The sequence below is a fragment of the Citrus sinensis genome, chromosome 4 (genome assembly GCF_022201045.2).
Source record: "Citrus sinensis cultivar Valencia sweet orange chromosome 4, DVS_A1.0, whole genome shotgun sequence".
Classification (NCBI taxonomy): Eukaryota; Viridiplantae; Streptophyta; class Magnoliopsida; order Sapindales; family Rutaceae; genus Citrus; species Citrus sinensis.
The window spans coordinates 22,543,218-22,560,658 of record NC_068559.1 but is presented as its reverse complement, the minus strand read 5'-3'; the positions used below and the strand labels follow the sequence as shown (position 1 = coordinate 22,560,658).

The 17,441-nt window shown below is 37.2% G+C and overlaps 2 protein-coding genes and 1 pseudogene across 2 annotated transcripts; 2 read left to right on the top strand and 1 right to left on the bottom strand.

Moving 5' to 3' along the window:
• The first annotated feature begins 810 nt into the window (after positions 1-810).
• LOC102613773 (probable glutathione S-transferase parC) lies at positions 811-1,570 on the top strand. The gene is made up of 2 exons (XM_025100398.2): positions 811-1,128; positions 1,208-1,570. Exons 1-2 carry the CDS (start codon positions 811-813, stop codon positions 1,562-1,564), a joined length of 675 nt encoding a protein of 224 aa, XP_024956166.1. The 3' UTR covers positions 1,565-1,570.
• A 149-nt stretch (positions 1,571-1,719) lies between these two features.
• LOC102618354 (uncharacterized) lies at positions 1,720-6,615 on the bottom strand (annotated as a pseudogene).
• Positions 6,616-10,974: 4,359 nt separating this feature from the next.
• Positions 10,975-14,439, top strand: LOC102621560 (probable LRR receptor-like serine/threonine-protein kinase At3g47570). The gene is made up of 3 exons (XM_052439919.1): positions 10,975-11,018; positions 11,318-13,938; positions 14,024-14,439. The coding sequence occupies exons 1-3, from the start codon at positions 10,975-10,977 to the stop codon at positions 14,437-14,439; spliced, it is 3,081 nt and encodes a 1,026-aa protein (XP_052295879.1).
• The last annotated feature ends 3,002 nt before the right edge of the window (positions 14,440-17,441 follow it).

Here is a 17,441-nt window from a genome sequence, read left to right as displayed (position 1 = left end):
AAAGAAAAAATAAAATAAAACTGAAAATGACAACTTGAATAACACCGCAATAGAAACATTATAACAAGCAATTAGATAAATTTACAATATATCCATTACAATAGATTTTTTTAAAACACATGAAGACAAACAAGTACATAATTGGGATATCCCACCAACAACTGAATAAATATTGTGTTAGGATTTACAACCCAAAATGTGTCTTCTTCATTAGGAAAGTTTATGAAACTCACTCACTAGTAATATGTGATATTACTTGTATAAAAAAAAAGTAATATGTGATATTACACATGTTTGAGCTTTACCAACGATACTCTTAGCTTTTTGACTCTTCTAAATTAATAATAATAATCTAAAGCAAAATGTTTCCAAGTTTGATTCAAAGTTGAACCAATCTAGCACTAGAATTGGGCTTAATTAGCCTATTTTGAGAAATATTAGGCAAAATCCTAGACACTTTTTACATTACTTTTTTTTTTTTGATAAGTTTACAGTACTTATTTTCATTGGACAATACCGATTGATTAGTGTATATGCTTGCTTACGACTCGGCTTGTCCTTAGTAAACTCCGCATACACAAGACAAACTTGTTCTTGTGCATGTTGAAAGCCAACTAAAACAGTTAGCTTCAAAAACTAAGAAATGATAAGAACAATGCCACATCCTTTAAGGAAGTGCCAACGAACACACGTTGATTGCGACACAAACTTTGGGAATTTCATCTTATCTACTTTATAATTGCCAACCTTGATACTCAAGGTTTAATTACTATCAACCAACTAAAAGAAACAAGAACAAAGAAAGTGAATATGTCCAAGGGAGAGGTTGTTCTTTTGGACTGTTGGGCTAGCCCATTTTGCTTAAGAGCAAAGATTGCATTGGCTGAGAAAGGAGTTGAACATGAAGCCAGAGCTGAGAACTTGTTTGGGGGCAAGAGTGACTTGTTGCTCAAATCAAACCCCATCTATAAGAAAGTCCCAGTTTTGCTACACGATGGGAAACCATTGTGTGAATCCACTATCATAGTTAACTACATTGACGAGACTTGGCCTTCGCCACCACTTCTCCCATCCTGTGCTTCTGAGAGAGCTAAGGCAAGGTTCTGGTCAGATTTTATTGACAAGAAGGTCAGTCTATAATTCTCAAGTGTAAATGTTTGTATCTTTCTAAATGCGAACTTAAAAGATGACACCACTTTTTTGGCAGGTATTCGATGCAGTCTGCAACATATGGAAAAGCAAGGGCGAGGTCCCCGAGACGGCGAAGAATGAATTTATAGAGATTTTGAAGCAACTTGAGGGAGCTTTGGGGGAGAAGGATCTCTTTGGCGGGGATAGCTTTGGATTCGTTGATGTCATTGCCATTTCACTGACTTCTTGGTTTTACGCGGTTGAGAAATTTGGGGGATTTAAGGTTGAGAATGAGTGCCCCAAATTCTCAGCTTGGATGCACAAGTGCATGCAAAGAGAAACCGTTGCCAGGATCCTTCCAGACCCAGAAAAGGTCTACGAAACTTTATTATGTGCACTCATCTTGAAATCACGGCATGTAAGCAATGCATAAAACAACACTTGCTGTTACAATTAAAGAAATTGAAGCCATATATTTACATTGTCAAATGAGATTAGTTACAGCACCGAAAATCCTTCAGCCTGAGATTCCAAAAACTGCATTTTCTTCTAAGAAACTATATAATAACAGAAATGCACTCTAACACAGTGAGAAAAAGTTTTACCCTGAACCAGTCAAAAACAGAAACGGAAAATGCAATCTTTAAACCAACTGTAAGTGTCTTAAATATCGAATTATAAGGTGTTTTACTTGTTTAAGTACGTTCTTCAGGTGCATCTCAGCAGCAAAGAGTTCTCGGCGGCTACCGGAAGAGGAAGAAATTTCCATGTAAACCAACCTTACAAAGTTCCAAGGATGCATATGAAAACCTTTTAAACCGATATCTATCTTTCCACAAATCAGATCCCTGACGCAGAGACACACACACACACACACAGAGGCTGAGTTGTCAACTTGCCATTCCTCTAGATAACAAATTTAGAAAACAAAAATGAAATCACAAAGCTTTTTCTTTGCCTTCTTTAAAAAAAAAAAAAGAGAGAGAGAGAGAGAGAGAGAGATTAACAAAATTTGATTAGCATTAACAAACTCCATCAACATCAAGGTAAAACATAATGCTGACTTATTATAAGATGATGAGATTTATGGAGAAACCTGATATGATCTGACTTGCTTTAAGAGGGCTTCAGAGCACATTGCAAGATCTCCTTTACTTTTAAGCCACCTTGCATATAATCCCCACATATCTGCACTACTCTCACTTCAAACTACCTATGCCATACAGAGAAACATGAAACATAAGCTAAAAAAAAAAAAAAGAAACGATGTTCTTCCCTCATGTGGCTTGATTTAATTTGCATATCACTTTGATTATTTTCACACAATTTAAGCCCAAAATTTTAGCATACCAATTCCTGCAAGCACTAAAATAGTAAACTGCTGCATAGATACGTCCAAATGATTTGCACAAAATGACCAATTTTGTCTAGAAATTCAGATACTATGGCTAATATTTGCCCTATTCCTAATTATAACAGTACTATCTAGTTCTTAGCATTTGCAGCAACTAAATTCACTCATAAAGGGATTATGGAACCATATAAAATTTATATAGAACAACTACAACAAGAAAGTCAAAACAAAGTAAATCAAATATGGGAAGCACATTCTTGCAGATAGAAGATGAACTTGATTGATACCATATTAAAGAATACAGAGCAAAAGGATGGAATGCCATGATGACAAAGAAAAGAGCATACAAGCAAGCAATATTGTTCCAAGCTTCCCCATTGTCTGGATCAAGTTGAACAGCCCGAGTAAACCCATCCAGAGCCTTTTCAACATCCCGAGCCTGTATTTATATTTCAGCCGAGAGTTTCAGAAACTTGGGGCAAAAGGATAAGAAATCTCTCCAAACTAAACACATACTAATACAAAAATAAGATACCTTCAATGAGGCAGCACCAAGAGCAAATCAGCCATCCGGATACAAAGAATTCAAGCCCATGGCAGCCTCCCTGAGACAAAACCAAGGGTAAATTGTCATTCAGCCGTATCAGTTGTCAATGCTGCAAATTACTGTGTGGCAGAAAGAGAAGTAAAGCATTAAAGCAACATACCAAAGGATTTTAGATGTCTCGTACTCCCCTCTATTGTATGCACTACGAGCTAGAGACCTGCGATTCACATAAAGATATATTAACTAAAAAATGATCATGGTACAAGCATAATGTGAACTGCATTTTCTCTGTGCAACGAATATCACCTTAGCTCGAGCTGACTTATCATTCGAAACTTCCAAAGCTTTTTCATAGCAGGCATCATTATTTGTAACATCACCTAATGAACACCTACTAAATGTATCACAAGTCAGCAACCCACAATTCAACTCATCATTCTGGCTACATTATCACCAGAAGTTATAAGAAACAAACGGCACTGAAGAGACCGAGATAAGGTCAAGTAACAGTTGTCTTTCAACCATGTTTTTTTTTTTTTTTCCCTTCTTTCTAAACAAATGGGTCAATAATCAAAAGATATCATATTATAATTACATGCATATATCCATTATAAGAAATCAATGCAGAAAATCTTTATTGTTTAAATTGTGGCCACATATTCAAATGTCTAGCACCAAATATTCTCAAAAAGGATATGATTTTCAGAATTCACTTGATGGTACGTACTTCTCAACCATTTCACGGCACCTGGTGCATCAGAATCATCTAAAATGCAGGCAGGGAAGAGGATAAGTGGAAAACAGCCTCCTGATGCTTCCTTCACACACCCCCCCCCCCCCCCCCCCCCGGGGGCCGCCCCTCCTTTTCTAGTTTAGAATGAAAATATTCTTCAGCAAAACTTATCTTTTAGATAATACTGCTGAAGATAATATAGGACCCAGGTGCAGAACCGTCAGAAGACTAACAATAAATGTCAGAATATGAGTATAAAATCCACTGACTCAAATGCTAGACCAAAAGCAATCAGTAAGAACGCACAGTGAGCTTTTAAATCGGCTACAGCAAGTAAAATATAAAATTAAAAGGTTTCATTTTCTTCTGACAATATCCTTACATCCAATGAACAATTACCCCTAGATTGCAATAAGTGACATCAACAATGGATTTAACTGAAATGAGAAGTAACTATAAAATGGATCACAGAAAAGGCTCATCAACAAACCATAATCTAGGGTCATTAGGCTTTTCAGCAGCCTTGCTTTTATTAGTTCAACAGCTGCTGTTTTCTTCCCCAATAGGCTGTTTTTTACATCACACACAAAACCAACTCCCATAGCAACACGAAAGAGAGAGATAGACAGAGAGATTAGGATAATGGTTATCTATGACATCATACCAGTTGCAGTATTAGACTATCCCACAACTCCAGATCCTCAAAATTTTTAATAGCCTCTCCAATCAAGCCACAGCTTACTAAAAGTTTAGCATATTCCCTAAAATCAAGAAAAATCGAAATAGACAGATTATAAAGAGAATAAACAGAGCAATTAAAATCTAACCAAATCAACATATGTCAAATAAGATATGAAACAATGACAGCATAATGATAGTTGGCAAAATGACAAGAAAATTAAATCACAATCATTCAAAGATGCAGAAGAAATAGTTTTACTTTCACAGGGCAGGAATAGTTGGAACGCAAATCACATAACAAAAGGGAATACTTTGAGTCACACCGGGAGAAGAATTAGAAATGCCCTCAACCTGAAACAAAGCAAAATATGATAGTAAGCAACCGTTGAACCAGAATACAGGATAGCACATGAAATCACTTGTGAAGTGAAAAGCAAAGATGCAAGTACCTAATCTCTCTAGACAATTAAATCAAACGATGAATGGGATATCTAGCGATATAAGAGAGAGAAACCTAGTCTTGATTAGCAGCTTAGAAAAAGCAAAGAAGCTTTTGGGTCCAATAAAGTACTAGCTGCAGAAAGTTTGGAATCTTCTATAGATCGATAAGCAACTCTTGTCAATTTGAATGAAAATGATTTAGGTAACAAAATATTTAAGAAGAAAAGGCTCACAGATCATACGAGTTTGTCCATCATCTCTAAAGCACGCCCTTTTGTGCGACTACCGGTGGACTCCCATCTAATACATAAGAGATCACAGAAAAACTTTAGCTGAAAGATGGAAAAATCACGTGAGAATCAGAAGTACCACTTCAGAATATGAGATTTAAAATCAAGAAAAACTGATGCTGTATTGTATATATACTTACAATGAAGCATGACGACTGCTGTGAATCAATTGCCTCTATGTATGGAGCCATATCCCATCCTGAATCAGAAAAATAACTATAAATCAGCAAATGACCAAATCAACAGATCCAAAAAGTAGCACACAATCAGAGAGAAACTGATGCCTCCAAAAGCTTTTTCAAGGTCAAGTATTTACTTAGTTACAGACCAACATCAAGGGGCTAACATGGGATCCCTTCAAGGCCTACTGATTAGGTGAATATCTAATACATTCCCCAACTAGAGAAGTCATAAAGAGAAAAAAAAAAAACAATGCATTTTGGTTTTCATATGTTCCATGTTTGGAACTGGGGTTGAGTTCAGCAAAGCTGCTGCAACATCCATTCTCATTGCTTCTTTAAGTATCATTAGAGTAAGACTTTCGGGAACACAGTGTTCATTCTCAAATTACTTAAGGGACATGTTGACCTCATCAGCAAGCTTTTCAACCAGCTCAGCTTTGTGGAACAAAGCATTTGGTATCCAGACGTGGAACAAAGCATTCGGCATCCAGAAATAACACCCGTAAAAGGCATGTGAATATAATGAGGATATTAAGATGGATGTACAGGGATACAACTACAGAAATTGTGCTCAGTTATCATCTGTAATGCAATCTCTTATCATCAATCTACTAAAGTAATTCTTACTGAGAATGATTTAAAAATTAAATAGCAATATGCTTAACGTCTTATGGCATTTAACAAGACGACTACGCACCACCCAACCATAAAACAACATACTTTGCATTTCATCTTGCCGTGAGCTCTTTTCTATTAGAAGGCACCTCGACAAGATCACTGCCTGTTGGATTGCCTTTAAATGGGAATTATTTAAAAATTTATAAATAAGCAACTCACCCAGTCACGTTACACTGAGTGAACCAAAAAAGAGCAGCAATTGAAAGACACATGAGCAGAATAACTCGACAAGCCTTATCCACGTCATTTTCGGAATCGTTCACTATAAACGCTTCGACAAGCTGGAGCAGCTCGGAGTAGACGCGGTCGGCACACTCGGCTGAGTCGTTGATGTCGACGAAATTGAGCGTATCGAGGACGAGTTTAGCCGCGTCGGAGGACAGAGCCTGGAGATAGTGGCCGGACTCGATGGAGTTGATGAGGCTGTTGATGTGCTCGTGGAGTGGAAGGAGAGAGCATTGGCTTTCTTCGTTCAACGGTGGCGATTGAATGCGAAGGTCGGACGGTGGGGGAGCGAGGGTGCAGCGCAAGAGCCGCAGCTCGTAGCCGCGGAGGATTTCCAGTTGCTTTTCGGCCATCAAGGTAAAGTCCCGGGAAACGAACAAGAGAGGGGTTTTGGGTTTTAGCTTTTAGTTTTTAGTTGGTTAAAACAGCCTTTCGGTGATAAAGCTAATGAAAAATAACCCGCGTGCCCGAGGTTTTGAAAACTAGCACTGAACAACCTAGAAACGCTAAACTACACGTCCTGCAATTTTTATGTCAATGCACACACACGTAAAGTCCTTCTAATTGTTCTCTACACCCTATTATTTAAGGAAAACAAATACTATGAATTTATTAAAATAAATGTGAATATTCATATCATATATTTTTTACTCTCCCCATTATCTTCTATTAGCAACTCTTGACTTTTCTATAAATCTCAATATCTCGCAAAGAATTATAATCCATAATATTTTCATTAATTTCATGTAATAATTATGTAACTCTAAAAGGAGAGTTCATCTCTTTGTTTGGTACACACATGGAATGGGTAAAATCTTTTTGTAATATATGCTCTCTTATTTTACTCTTTATCTTGTGTTACTTTTTTATTTTTCATCGCTGGCTAATAACTTTTCTAATAAAAAATTCCAACTCAAGTAGACCCTGATCTCAAGTCCTAATATCTTTTTGATTTGTATTAACAATTATTATTTAAAAAATGGAAAAAAATTACTATCTTTCATAAAAAAAAATCTTATGTGGACAATTGACATTACAATTTAATTGTTATTAAAAAAATAATTAATTAATCATATATCATTGGAATAAGATTTATGTGCGGTGGTGATATATATAATTCGATTGTGGTGTCTGCAAGCATATGATCGATTTTCTCCTGTATTTATACTATTTTGATTAATTTAATTTTAAGTATTTACTCATGAATGTGTGTTCTCATCTAATTAATCATAATCAAACTTCAATTTCTGCTAAAATAAACATCAATTAAACACGTCAACGTTTGGATCATATTTGATTGTTTGTAACTCCGACATCATTCTGACTTTATTAACTTGATAACATGGAGAATTCAAAAGGCTTTGCCCATTAAACTATCAATGGAAATGAATATCGCTTCAAGCTAAGAAGTTGGAGAAATATTTAAATGGATATAGCACACTATCTCAACATGTTATTTTAGAAGGTTTGATGAGTTTTATAATGGGATTATATATATGTTGGTTTGAAATCACCATATGCAATAAAGAGGATAAGTCCCACTACGAAACCCACCATAGCTTCCTAAACAATAAGTTCCTAATGCTAAATTGGTGGCCAAACCCATATAATTTTTTCTCCTAAAATTTCAAGTTCAATAACTAGCTTAGGTGATGTTCTTAATCTTCATATTAATCTATACATGATTAGCAAATCTTGTCGAAGCCTTATAATTTTTTTTCTAATTATTATTGTTATTTTTTAATCCAATGGTAACTAAATTTCTTTCCCATCCATATGAATGAGTTTCAAATGCTAGTTTTCTTGTTTTCAACCCAAGAAATTTTACCAACATAACTAGATAGCACCCATAGCCTTATATTAATGCAAAACAAAATGAGTATTCAATAATATATTAAGTATTTTCCATATTTTGACCTATTTGCAAAGTTTTGAAGTTTGATCACTGAAAATTTACAAGTTTTTCACAACATAACCGGCTTGATACGATCTGAATCCCGAATTTTTGGAAAAAGTTTTGATCAGTCTCAAAACGGACGCCTTCAAATTTGGGTGACTAAACAAATGTGGGTGCGGTAGATCTATCTGAGAATAAATTGTCATTGTTTGGTGAAATTCCATGTAGTCTAGGCAGCTGCATTACGTTGAAACAACTCATCATTTTCTTTCAAGGGAAAATTTCTTCTGTCATTGAGTTCTTTGAGAGCTGATCTTTCTCTCGCAACAATTTGTCTGGCCAAATTCCAAAAAAAAATTGAATGCTTTCCCTTTATGCAGAATTTAAGTCTATCTTTTAAGTTTTAACCATTTTGAGGGTGAATTTAGATCTATCTTTTTGTAGAACTTAAAACTGAAGAGCTATTTAGAGGATCGAATTGATACTAGGGATATAAAATTATGTTGGATGAAAAAGATCTCCAATTTGAATAAAGAAAATTATGTTTGTGTATTAAAAACATAGCACACATCAAAACTGTTGTTGCCGAAAACAACTTCAACAATTGAATTTGTTTTGGTGGGGAAGAAAGCACGATCTGAGCCCGTACAGTGAGTTGAACATGAATTTCTCAACATCCAAAATATCATGCATAGTGTTTGTTCTCCAGTTATCATCGAAAAGGTTCATAATTCCCCCCAACATCTCTTTCTCTGTTTTTACCTTATATTGGCCCCTCACCCATAGTCGGCCATTTTCTCCTTTTTATGCGGTAGTGGAGCCATTCACTCCTTAATTTTAGGATCAACATGCCACTAATAATGGTTTAGTTTAGGTGAAAACCGCCTATCAACAAAAACAAAGAAAATAAAACAGAACCGAAAACACAAAAAATGAGGCAGCAACGTAATTCAAGAAAATAAAACATACTCCCTAGTAGTAAATTCGATAATCAAGATCTTATACAGAACAATTCCAAACGGCAAACGGCAGCTAGGAGATAAGAATACCATGATAAAAATTTTACTTTGAAAACGACAAGCCGTGTATACACAAATGACAGAGTTGTCACACACATGCCGTCTCATATATTTTTATAAACCAACAACCAGAAAAGGTATGCGTCGACGCATAATATGTCTTGTAAAAACAACATGTCATTTACAGTTTAAAATTGTTAACGGCATGACGTCTCGTTGTTGCACTAGCAAAATCTGGGAGAGACTGCATTGAATATTTCACAAGGGAAAAAAGCACTGTGAAACGTTGGTTCCTGTGGTGCTTTAAACCTTTCCCAAGTCATTTAACAGTAATGTGAAACTCCATCCATCATCCTGTGGTGCTTTAAACTTTTATATTCATTGTGGATTAAGCACTACAATACAAAATGACAAAATACTGGAAACTTATAGAGCGTCAAAAGTTAGTGTGGCGGGTCTTCCTTAAAGGAAAAGCTGTATTATATTATTCTTACAATAGTAATAAATATGATAATTAATATTATTAGAAAAATAAAAAGCATTAGTTTCACTGTCCCGGTGCCAGCCGGTTCACATTTCAGCATCAAGTATAGCGTAGGGATGGCAATGGGGAGGGGAGGGGAGGGGACCAATCTCCCCATATCCATCCCCGATATTTTACATATGTCCCCGTCCCCTCCCCGTCCCCGTCAGAATTGCTTGAGAGAATCCCCATCCCCTCCCCGAATAATAACAGGGGATCCCCGAGGGTCCCCGGTCCCCGAATAACTAATAGTTTAATACATTTTTTTATTTTTGATTTTAAATTAATCATATTAAAATAAACTCATACCGCTATTGTAAGCTCGTAACCAACTTTGACAGCACATTAAGGCCTCCAATGTGCTTGGATGAAGTCTGTTATGGTATGGGCTCACAACTCTACCACTAGTGTTAAAAGCTGATTCAGAAGCAACTGTTGTAATTGGAATTGCCAAAATATCTCTAGCAATTCGAGCTAATGTAGGATACCTATTAGCATTTGTCTTCCACCAACTCAAAATATTAAAATCTTCCATCCGAGGTATAACTTTCTCATCCAAATATGAATCTAATTCATCTACAACAACTGCACAATCTCCATTGTTTACATAATCATCAAAACCTATCATCCATTTGGTTGCTTTCTTATAAGAATCCCCTGTAGATCTAGTAGAAGAACTACTACCAGTATAATCAAAGCAATAAACAGTTGGTGAAAACTTCAATTAATACTCTTCAACTAATTCTCGGCAAAGGGTGACCACTTTCCCAACATACAACTATTTTGATATTTATTATTTTTAACAATATTTATAATTTTGTTATTTATTTATTAGTAATTTTAAAAATAAAAATAAAATTAAAAATTAAAATGGGGAAATGGGTAGGGGATGGGGATTCCACCTCATCCCCGTCCCCTCCCCGAATAAAAAATTGGGTAAAAAATTTTCCCCGTCCCCTCCCCGAAAAAAAAATTGGGTATAAAATTATCCCCGTACCCTCCCCGAATGGGGAAAATCCCCGAGGGTACCCGTCCCCGTGGGGATTTTTGCCATCCCTAGTATAGCGTCCATAAATCATTGAAAAAAATATATACAAATATGTTTTTTCTTACCAACCTTTATAAAAGTTTATAATTTCAATTCCCGTCGTGCTTTGAACGTTTCCCAACTCATTTAACAGTATTTACCTTTCTCTTGTCCTACTTTTTTTCTTTTTCAATATTGTTGATTAAATTGTTTTATATTTACTGTGGATTAAGCGGTGAAATAAAAATGACCAAATGCTGGAAACTGACAGAGACTCAAAAAGGAGTATGGTGAGTCTTTCTTTAAAGCTGCAATATATTATTCTAACAATAGTAATAAATATGATAATTAATATTATTAGAAAAATAAAAAAGTATTAGTTTCACTATCACGGTGCCAGCCGGTTCACATTTGAGCATCAAGTACAGAGTCCATAAATCATTGCAAAAAATATACAAACATAGTTTATCTTACCAACCTCTATAAAAGTTTTATCATTTTAATTTCCTTTCGGCAGTTAAATGGATTTTGTAAACATGATGAGTTCAATCATTGCAAGCATTTGTTTCTTTATTTTCTGTTGCTTCAGCTTCAGCTTGCAGTCAACCGATTATATGCTCAAAAGCAATGAAACTGATCAACTTGCATTGCTTGAATTCAAGGCCAAAGTTACTCATGACCCTCTTGAGGTTTTGAGTTCATGGAACTATTCCAGGCACTTTTGTCAATGGAAAGGTGTCACTTGCAGTCGACGGCACCAAAGGGTGACTGCATTACTTCTTCCATCTTTACTCTTACAGGGGTCTCTGTCGCCTCACATTGGTAATTTAAGTTTTCTCAGAGTGTTAGATCTCAAAAACAATAGCTTCCGCAACGAAATCCCTCAAGAGATTGGATATCTGTTCAGGTTACAAAAATTAAGCCTGGAGAAAAATACATTCAGAGGTCAAATTCCTGACAACCTATCGCATTGCGTTAATCTTGAATCCCTCTGGTTAGGCTTCAATGAGCTTGTGGGGAAAGTTCCAGGGAAACTGGGCTCCTTATCAAAGCTCCGGACTCTCGCAGTACACTTCAACAATTTGTCAGGAGAAATCCCATCTTCCTTTGGCAATTTGTCATCACTCGAGTTCCTTTCAGCAGCTGTAAATCAGTTTGTGGGACAAATTCCTGAAACCCTGAGCGAGCTTAAGAGGATGCGTTCAATAGGATTCGGAGCAAATAAGCTATCAGGTGAAATCCCTTTCTCAATCTACAACTTGTCTTCGCTTAGTCTTTTGGATTTTCCTGTTAACCAACTTCAAGGAAGCCTTCCATCAGACTTAGGCTTCATTCTTCCTAATCTTGAAGTACTAAACTTTGGTAATAATCAGTTTACTGGGCCTATTCCTGCTTCAATATCCAATGCCTCAAATCTAATGAGACTTACAATCCAGAAAAATGGATTCAGTGGAAAGGTGCCGAGTTTGGGAAATTTATATAAACTCCAACGGGTTAGCTTTTCTCTGAATCACTTAGGAAATGGGGAAAAAGATGACTTGGAATTTGTCAGTTCTTTGGTCAACGCTTCTAGACTAGAGATGATGGAAATTAGTATTAACAATTTTGGAGGAATGTTACCTGAATCTGTGGGGAACTTGTCAACCCGACTTAAAAGATTTACCGTTGGAAACAATCAATTGTTCGGAAATATCCCAAGTGGATTAGGAAATCTTGTTAACTTGGAGCTTTTAGATCTTGGGGACAACCAATTCACAGGCCGAATTCTGGGAAGTATAGGAGATCTTCAAAAGCTGCAGAGGTTGAGGCTGAAGGGGAACAAGTTTTTGGGGGAAATTCCATCTTCTGTAGGAAATTTGACATTGTTATTCACACTAAGTTTTGAAGGAAACATGTTAGAGGGAAGCATTCCATCAAGTCTAGGGAAATGCAAAAACTTGATATTATTAGATCTCTCTAATAACAACCTCACTGGTACCATACCCACTGAAGTGATTGGTCTCTCTTCCTTATCAATCTATCTTGATCTATCTCAAAACCAATTGAACGGTCCTTTGCCCTCAAATTTTGGCATCTTGAAAAATCTGGGTGTTCTAGATGTATCTGAGAACAAATTGTCTGGTGAAATTCCAAACAGTCTAGGAAGTTGCGTTAGGTTGGAACAACTTGTCATGAATGGTAATTTCTTTCAAGGGAATATCCCTTCATCATTCAGTTCTTTGAGAGGCATTCAGCACCTTGATCTTTCGCGGAACAATTTGTCTGGACGGATTCCAAAATATTTTGAAAACTTTTTCTTTTTGCAGAATTTAAATCTGTCTTCTAATCATTTTGAGGGTGAAGTACCAATAAAAGGAGTCTTCAGCAATTCAAGTGCTATATCTCTTGATGGAAATGATAACCTCTGTGGTGGCATATCTGAGTTGCATTTATCTACTTGTTCCATCAAAGAATCAAAGCAATCACGTGCCCGTTCCCTGAAACTGATTATTCCTGTAGTTGCAGTAATTTTGTTAGTGACAGGGATGTCGTGTTTGATAATTACTTCCCGGCGGAGCAAATCAAAAAGGGAGCCGGCCCCTCCTCCATCAGCAGTATTGGCTTCGGTTTTACGAGTGTCCTATGAGAATCTGTTCAAAGCAACTGATGGGTTCTCTTTGGAAAACTTGATTGGTGCCGGTAGCTTTGGTTCGGTCTATCAAGGAATCCTCAATCATGATGATCATGAAACGCTGGTGGCAGTTAAGGTGCTTAATCTTCAACATCGAGGAGCTTCAAAGAGTTTCATAGCGGAGTGTCAAGCCTTTAGAAGTATTAGGCATCGGAATCTCGTCAAAATAATAACTTCGTGTGCAAGTGTTGACTTTCAAGGAAACGATTTCGAGGCCTTAGTTTATGAGTTCATGGTGAACGGGAGCCTGGAGGAATGGTTGCATCCAAACCCTGAGGCACCAAGGAATTTATATCTCCTCCAAAGACTGAATATTGCCGTTGATGTGGCTTCCGCATTGGATTATCTTCATCACTACTGCGAAAATCCAATAGTCCATTGTGATCTTAAGCCGAGCAATGTTCTTCTGGATGGTGAATTGACTGCCCATGTAGGTGATTTTGGATTAGCGAAATTCCTTCCGGACGCCACCAATAACTTGTCATCTAATCAATCAAGCTCTACTGGAGTTAAAGGAACCGTTGGTTATGCTGCTCCAGGTAAATACTATAATTTAATTAACTTGTTTTTCAATCCTTAGAGATTTTACTAGTTGAACCAACAATTCTAATTTTCGAATTGCAGAGTACGGAATGGGAAGCGAAGTCTCAACAAGTGGAGATGTGTACAGTTTTGGCATACTTTTGCTGGAAATGTTTACAGGAAAGAGGCCGACGAATGAGATGTTTACAGGCAATCTAACCCTGCATAATTTTGTCGAGGAAGCTCTTCCTGAAAGGCTCGCTGAAATTGTTGATCCAGTGCTTCTTGTAGAAAGAGAAGAAGGGGAGACAAGCGAGACCAGTGCTCACAAACAATGGACCAGAAATTTTAGTGTTGAAGAGTGCTTGGTTTCAGTACTGGGAATCGGAGTCACTTGCTCTTCAGAGTTGCCGAGAGAACGAATGAGCATGGAAGAGGTTGCGGCTCAGCTGCTTTCCTTCAGAAACAAACTAGTCAAAAATGTGCGAGGCCAACCAGCAACTAACGTGACTGCGTAAGTAATTGGTTACTCTTAAATGACAATAAAGACAACAATCTTTGGTTACTATTAACTGTTTATTGGCAGAAGCAAAAATGAACAGTTGCAATTGTTAGAAGATGTGTTTAGGACTGCTGATGTGATCATAAATGTTGCTTAGTCGAAAGTTTCAAACTGTTCCTACTTTTTTGGTGTTGGTTTTTTTTTTTTTTTTTTTTTTTTTGTAGTTCATGTTGTGATCATGGAACAATCTTTGGACCATGATTCTAGTGGGTCGTTATTTGGCTTTGGTGTGTTGTTATTTAAGCTTTAAATTGTAATGTTTTCAGTTTTATGATAGTGTGAAGTTCTCTTTGGAAAATCACGTTGCTCTCATTTCCATTTGGTTACTCTCAAATGTGCGAGGCCAACCAATAACTTATGTGACTGCGTAAGTAATTGATTACTCTCAAATGACAATAAAGACAAGAAGTCTTTGGTTTGTATCAACCCTTTATTTGTCAAATAAAGGGGCCATCTAGATGGTCTAAAGCAGCCATCTAGATGGTCAGCTTGCAGCAAGTTTGAAAGAATGGTGGCACACGGCTTTGAAGATTGAAAATGCCGAAATTGTTGAGGAAGAAAGAAGACTTTGGCAGCTGCAAACGTTTGAAGAGGAATGAAGAAAATAATAATTTAATAGCCATTTTTTGGCTATAAAAGACAGAGCTCCCCATTTCATTGTGAATCCAATTCCATTAAGAGAGAGCAATTTAGTATTTTGAGAGAGAGTTTAGAGAGCTTGTAATTATAAGCTTTTGTTATTAGTGTTCTGAGAGTTTGGGTGTATTGGGGTTTTGGGAAGTGAGCTAAAATACTACAATACTTGTAACTCCTTTTCACTAGTAAAATATTTCCTTCTGTCTTCGCCCGTGGATGTAGGCTAAAAGCCGAACCACGTAATTTCTGGTGTCCTCTATTGTGCTTGTTCTTTATTTTATTTCCAATTTCATTTTAGCTGCGGTCCTGCTGCACCCACCAATTTCCTAACAGTGGTATCAGAGCTATTGGTTGTATTTTTTGGAGTACGGTACTGTTCACATATACGGCACTATTCAAGTATACGGTACGGTTCACGTATACGGCACTATTCACGTATACGGTACTATTCACGTGAAACGGTGGGAACGATCCAAAAATTTTACGGTGCAAAGCAGGGAATAGTGGTGTGAGTAAAACAACTGTGTGGTTTTTGTACATGTCTAGGAAAGTTCTGTCACAAAGGCGATAAGAGCTTAAGGAGTCTGGGTTTTAAGTGGGACCATTGTGACCCCTCCAGTCTTTCCTGGGAACTTTCCTGGTGTGCATTCTCACACATACTCACAACTATTCAAGGTGGTATACTTGCTTGTGTGCAGTATTTATCAACAAAAATGGCGGCAAAGTATGAAATTGAGAAATTTAACGGAAATAATTTTTCGTTGTGGAAAATGAAGATGAAAGCTGTATTGAGGAAAAATAATTGCTTGGCAGCAATTGGAGAAAGGCCCATGGAGATAACTGATGACAAGTGGAACGAGGTAGACGGCAACACCATTTCTGATCTACACTTGGCACTTGCAGACGGAGTATTATCCAGTGTGGCAGAGAAAAACACAGCGAAGGAAATTTGGGATACTCTCACAAAATTGTACGAGGCCAAGTCACTACACAACAAAATCTTCTTGAAGAGAAAACTCTATACTCTTCGAATGGCGGAATCTACAATGGTGACCGACCACATCAACACCTTGAAGACTCTATTTTCACAACTCACAACGTTGGGTCATAATATAGAGGAAAATGAACGTGCAAAGCTTCTACTTCAAAGTCTACCAGATTCGTATGATCAACTCATCATCAACCTGACGAACAACAATCCAGTGGAGGGTCTAGTTTTCGACGATGTTGCAGCCTCTGTATTAAATGAGGAGAGCAGGCGGAAAAATAAAGAAAACAGACAAGCAAGTTCGCAGCAAGCGGAGGCGCTATCAGTGACGAGAGGGAGATCAACGGAACGTGGCCCCAGTGGGAGTCAAAATCATGGTAGATCAAAATCCAGAAGTAAGAAGAATGTTAAATGCTACAACTGTGGCAAGAAAGGGCACGTCAAGAAAGAGTGTTGGAGTAACCAGAAGAGAAGAGAGGGCAAAGAACCTGAGTCATCAAATGCTCAGGGTTGTGTAGCAAGTACCTCGGATGATGGCGAAATACTCTACAGCGAGGCAACAACTGTTTCAGAAGGCAGAAAACGACTTTCTGATGTCTGGCTTATAGACTCAGGAGCTACCTGGCACATGACCTCTAGGAGAGAATGGTTCCACACATATGAACCTATTTTAGGAGGATCTGTATATATGGGTAACGATCATGCCTTGGAGATCGCTGGTATTGGTACTATCAAAATAAAAATGTTTGATGGTACAATTCGCACAATTGGGGAGGTACGACATGTCAACAGCCTGAAGAAAAATCTATTGTCTTTGGGACAAATGGATAGTCATGGGTACAAAACTCATGTGGAGAATGGAATTATGAAGATCGTTAAAGGCGCGCTTGTATTGATGAAGGCAGAAAAGATCGGTGCTAATCTATTTATGCTTAAAGGAGAAACGCTACAGGAGGCTGATGCGTGTGTCGCATCAAATGGAGAAGAGTCAACGATGATGTGGCATCTCAAACTTGGCCACATGTCGGAACAAGGTTTGAAGATTCTCTCTGAGCGAAAATTGCTTCCAGGGCTCAAATCGGTAAGTTTACCATTTTGCGAGCATTGTGTTACAAGTAAGCAGCATAGATTAAAATTCAGTAGATCTATTGTTAGAAGTAAATGCATTCTAGACTTGATTCATTCTGATGTTTGGGAATCACCGGATATATCCATGGGAGGTGCAAAGTACATGGTGACTTTCATTGATGATTATTCTAGAAGATGTTGGGTGTATCCAATTAAGAAAAAGTCAGATGTATTTCTAGTGTTTAAAGAATACAAAGCGCGGTTGG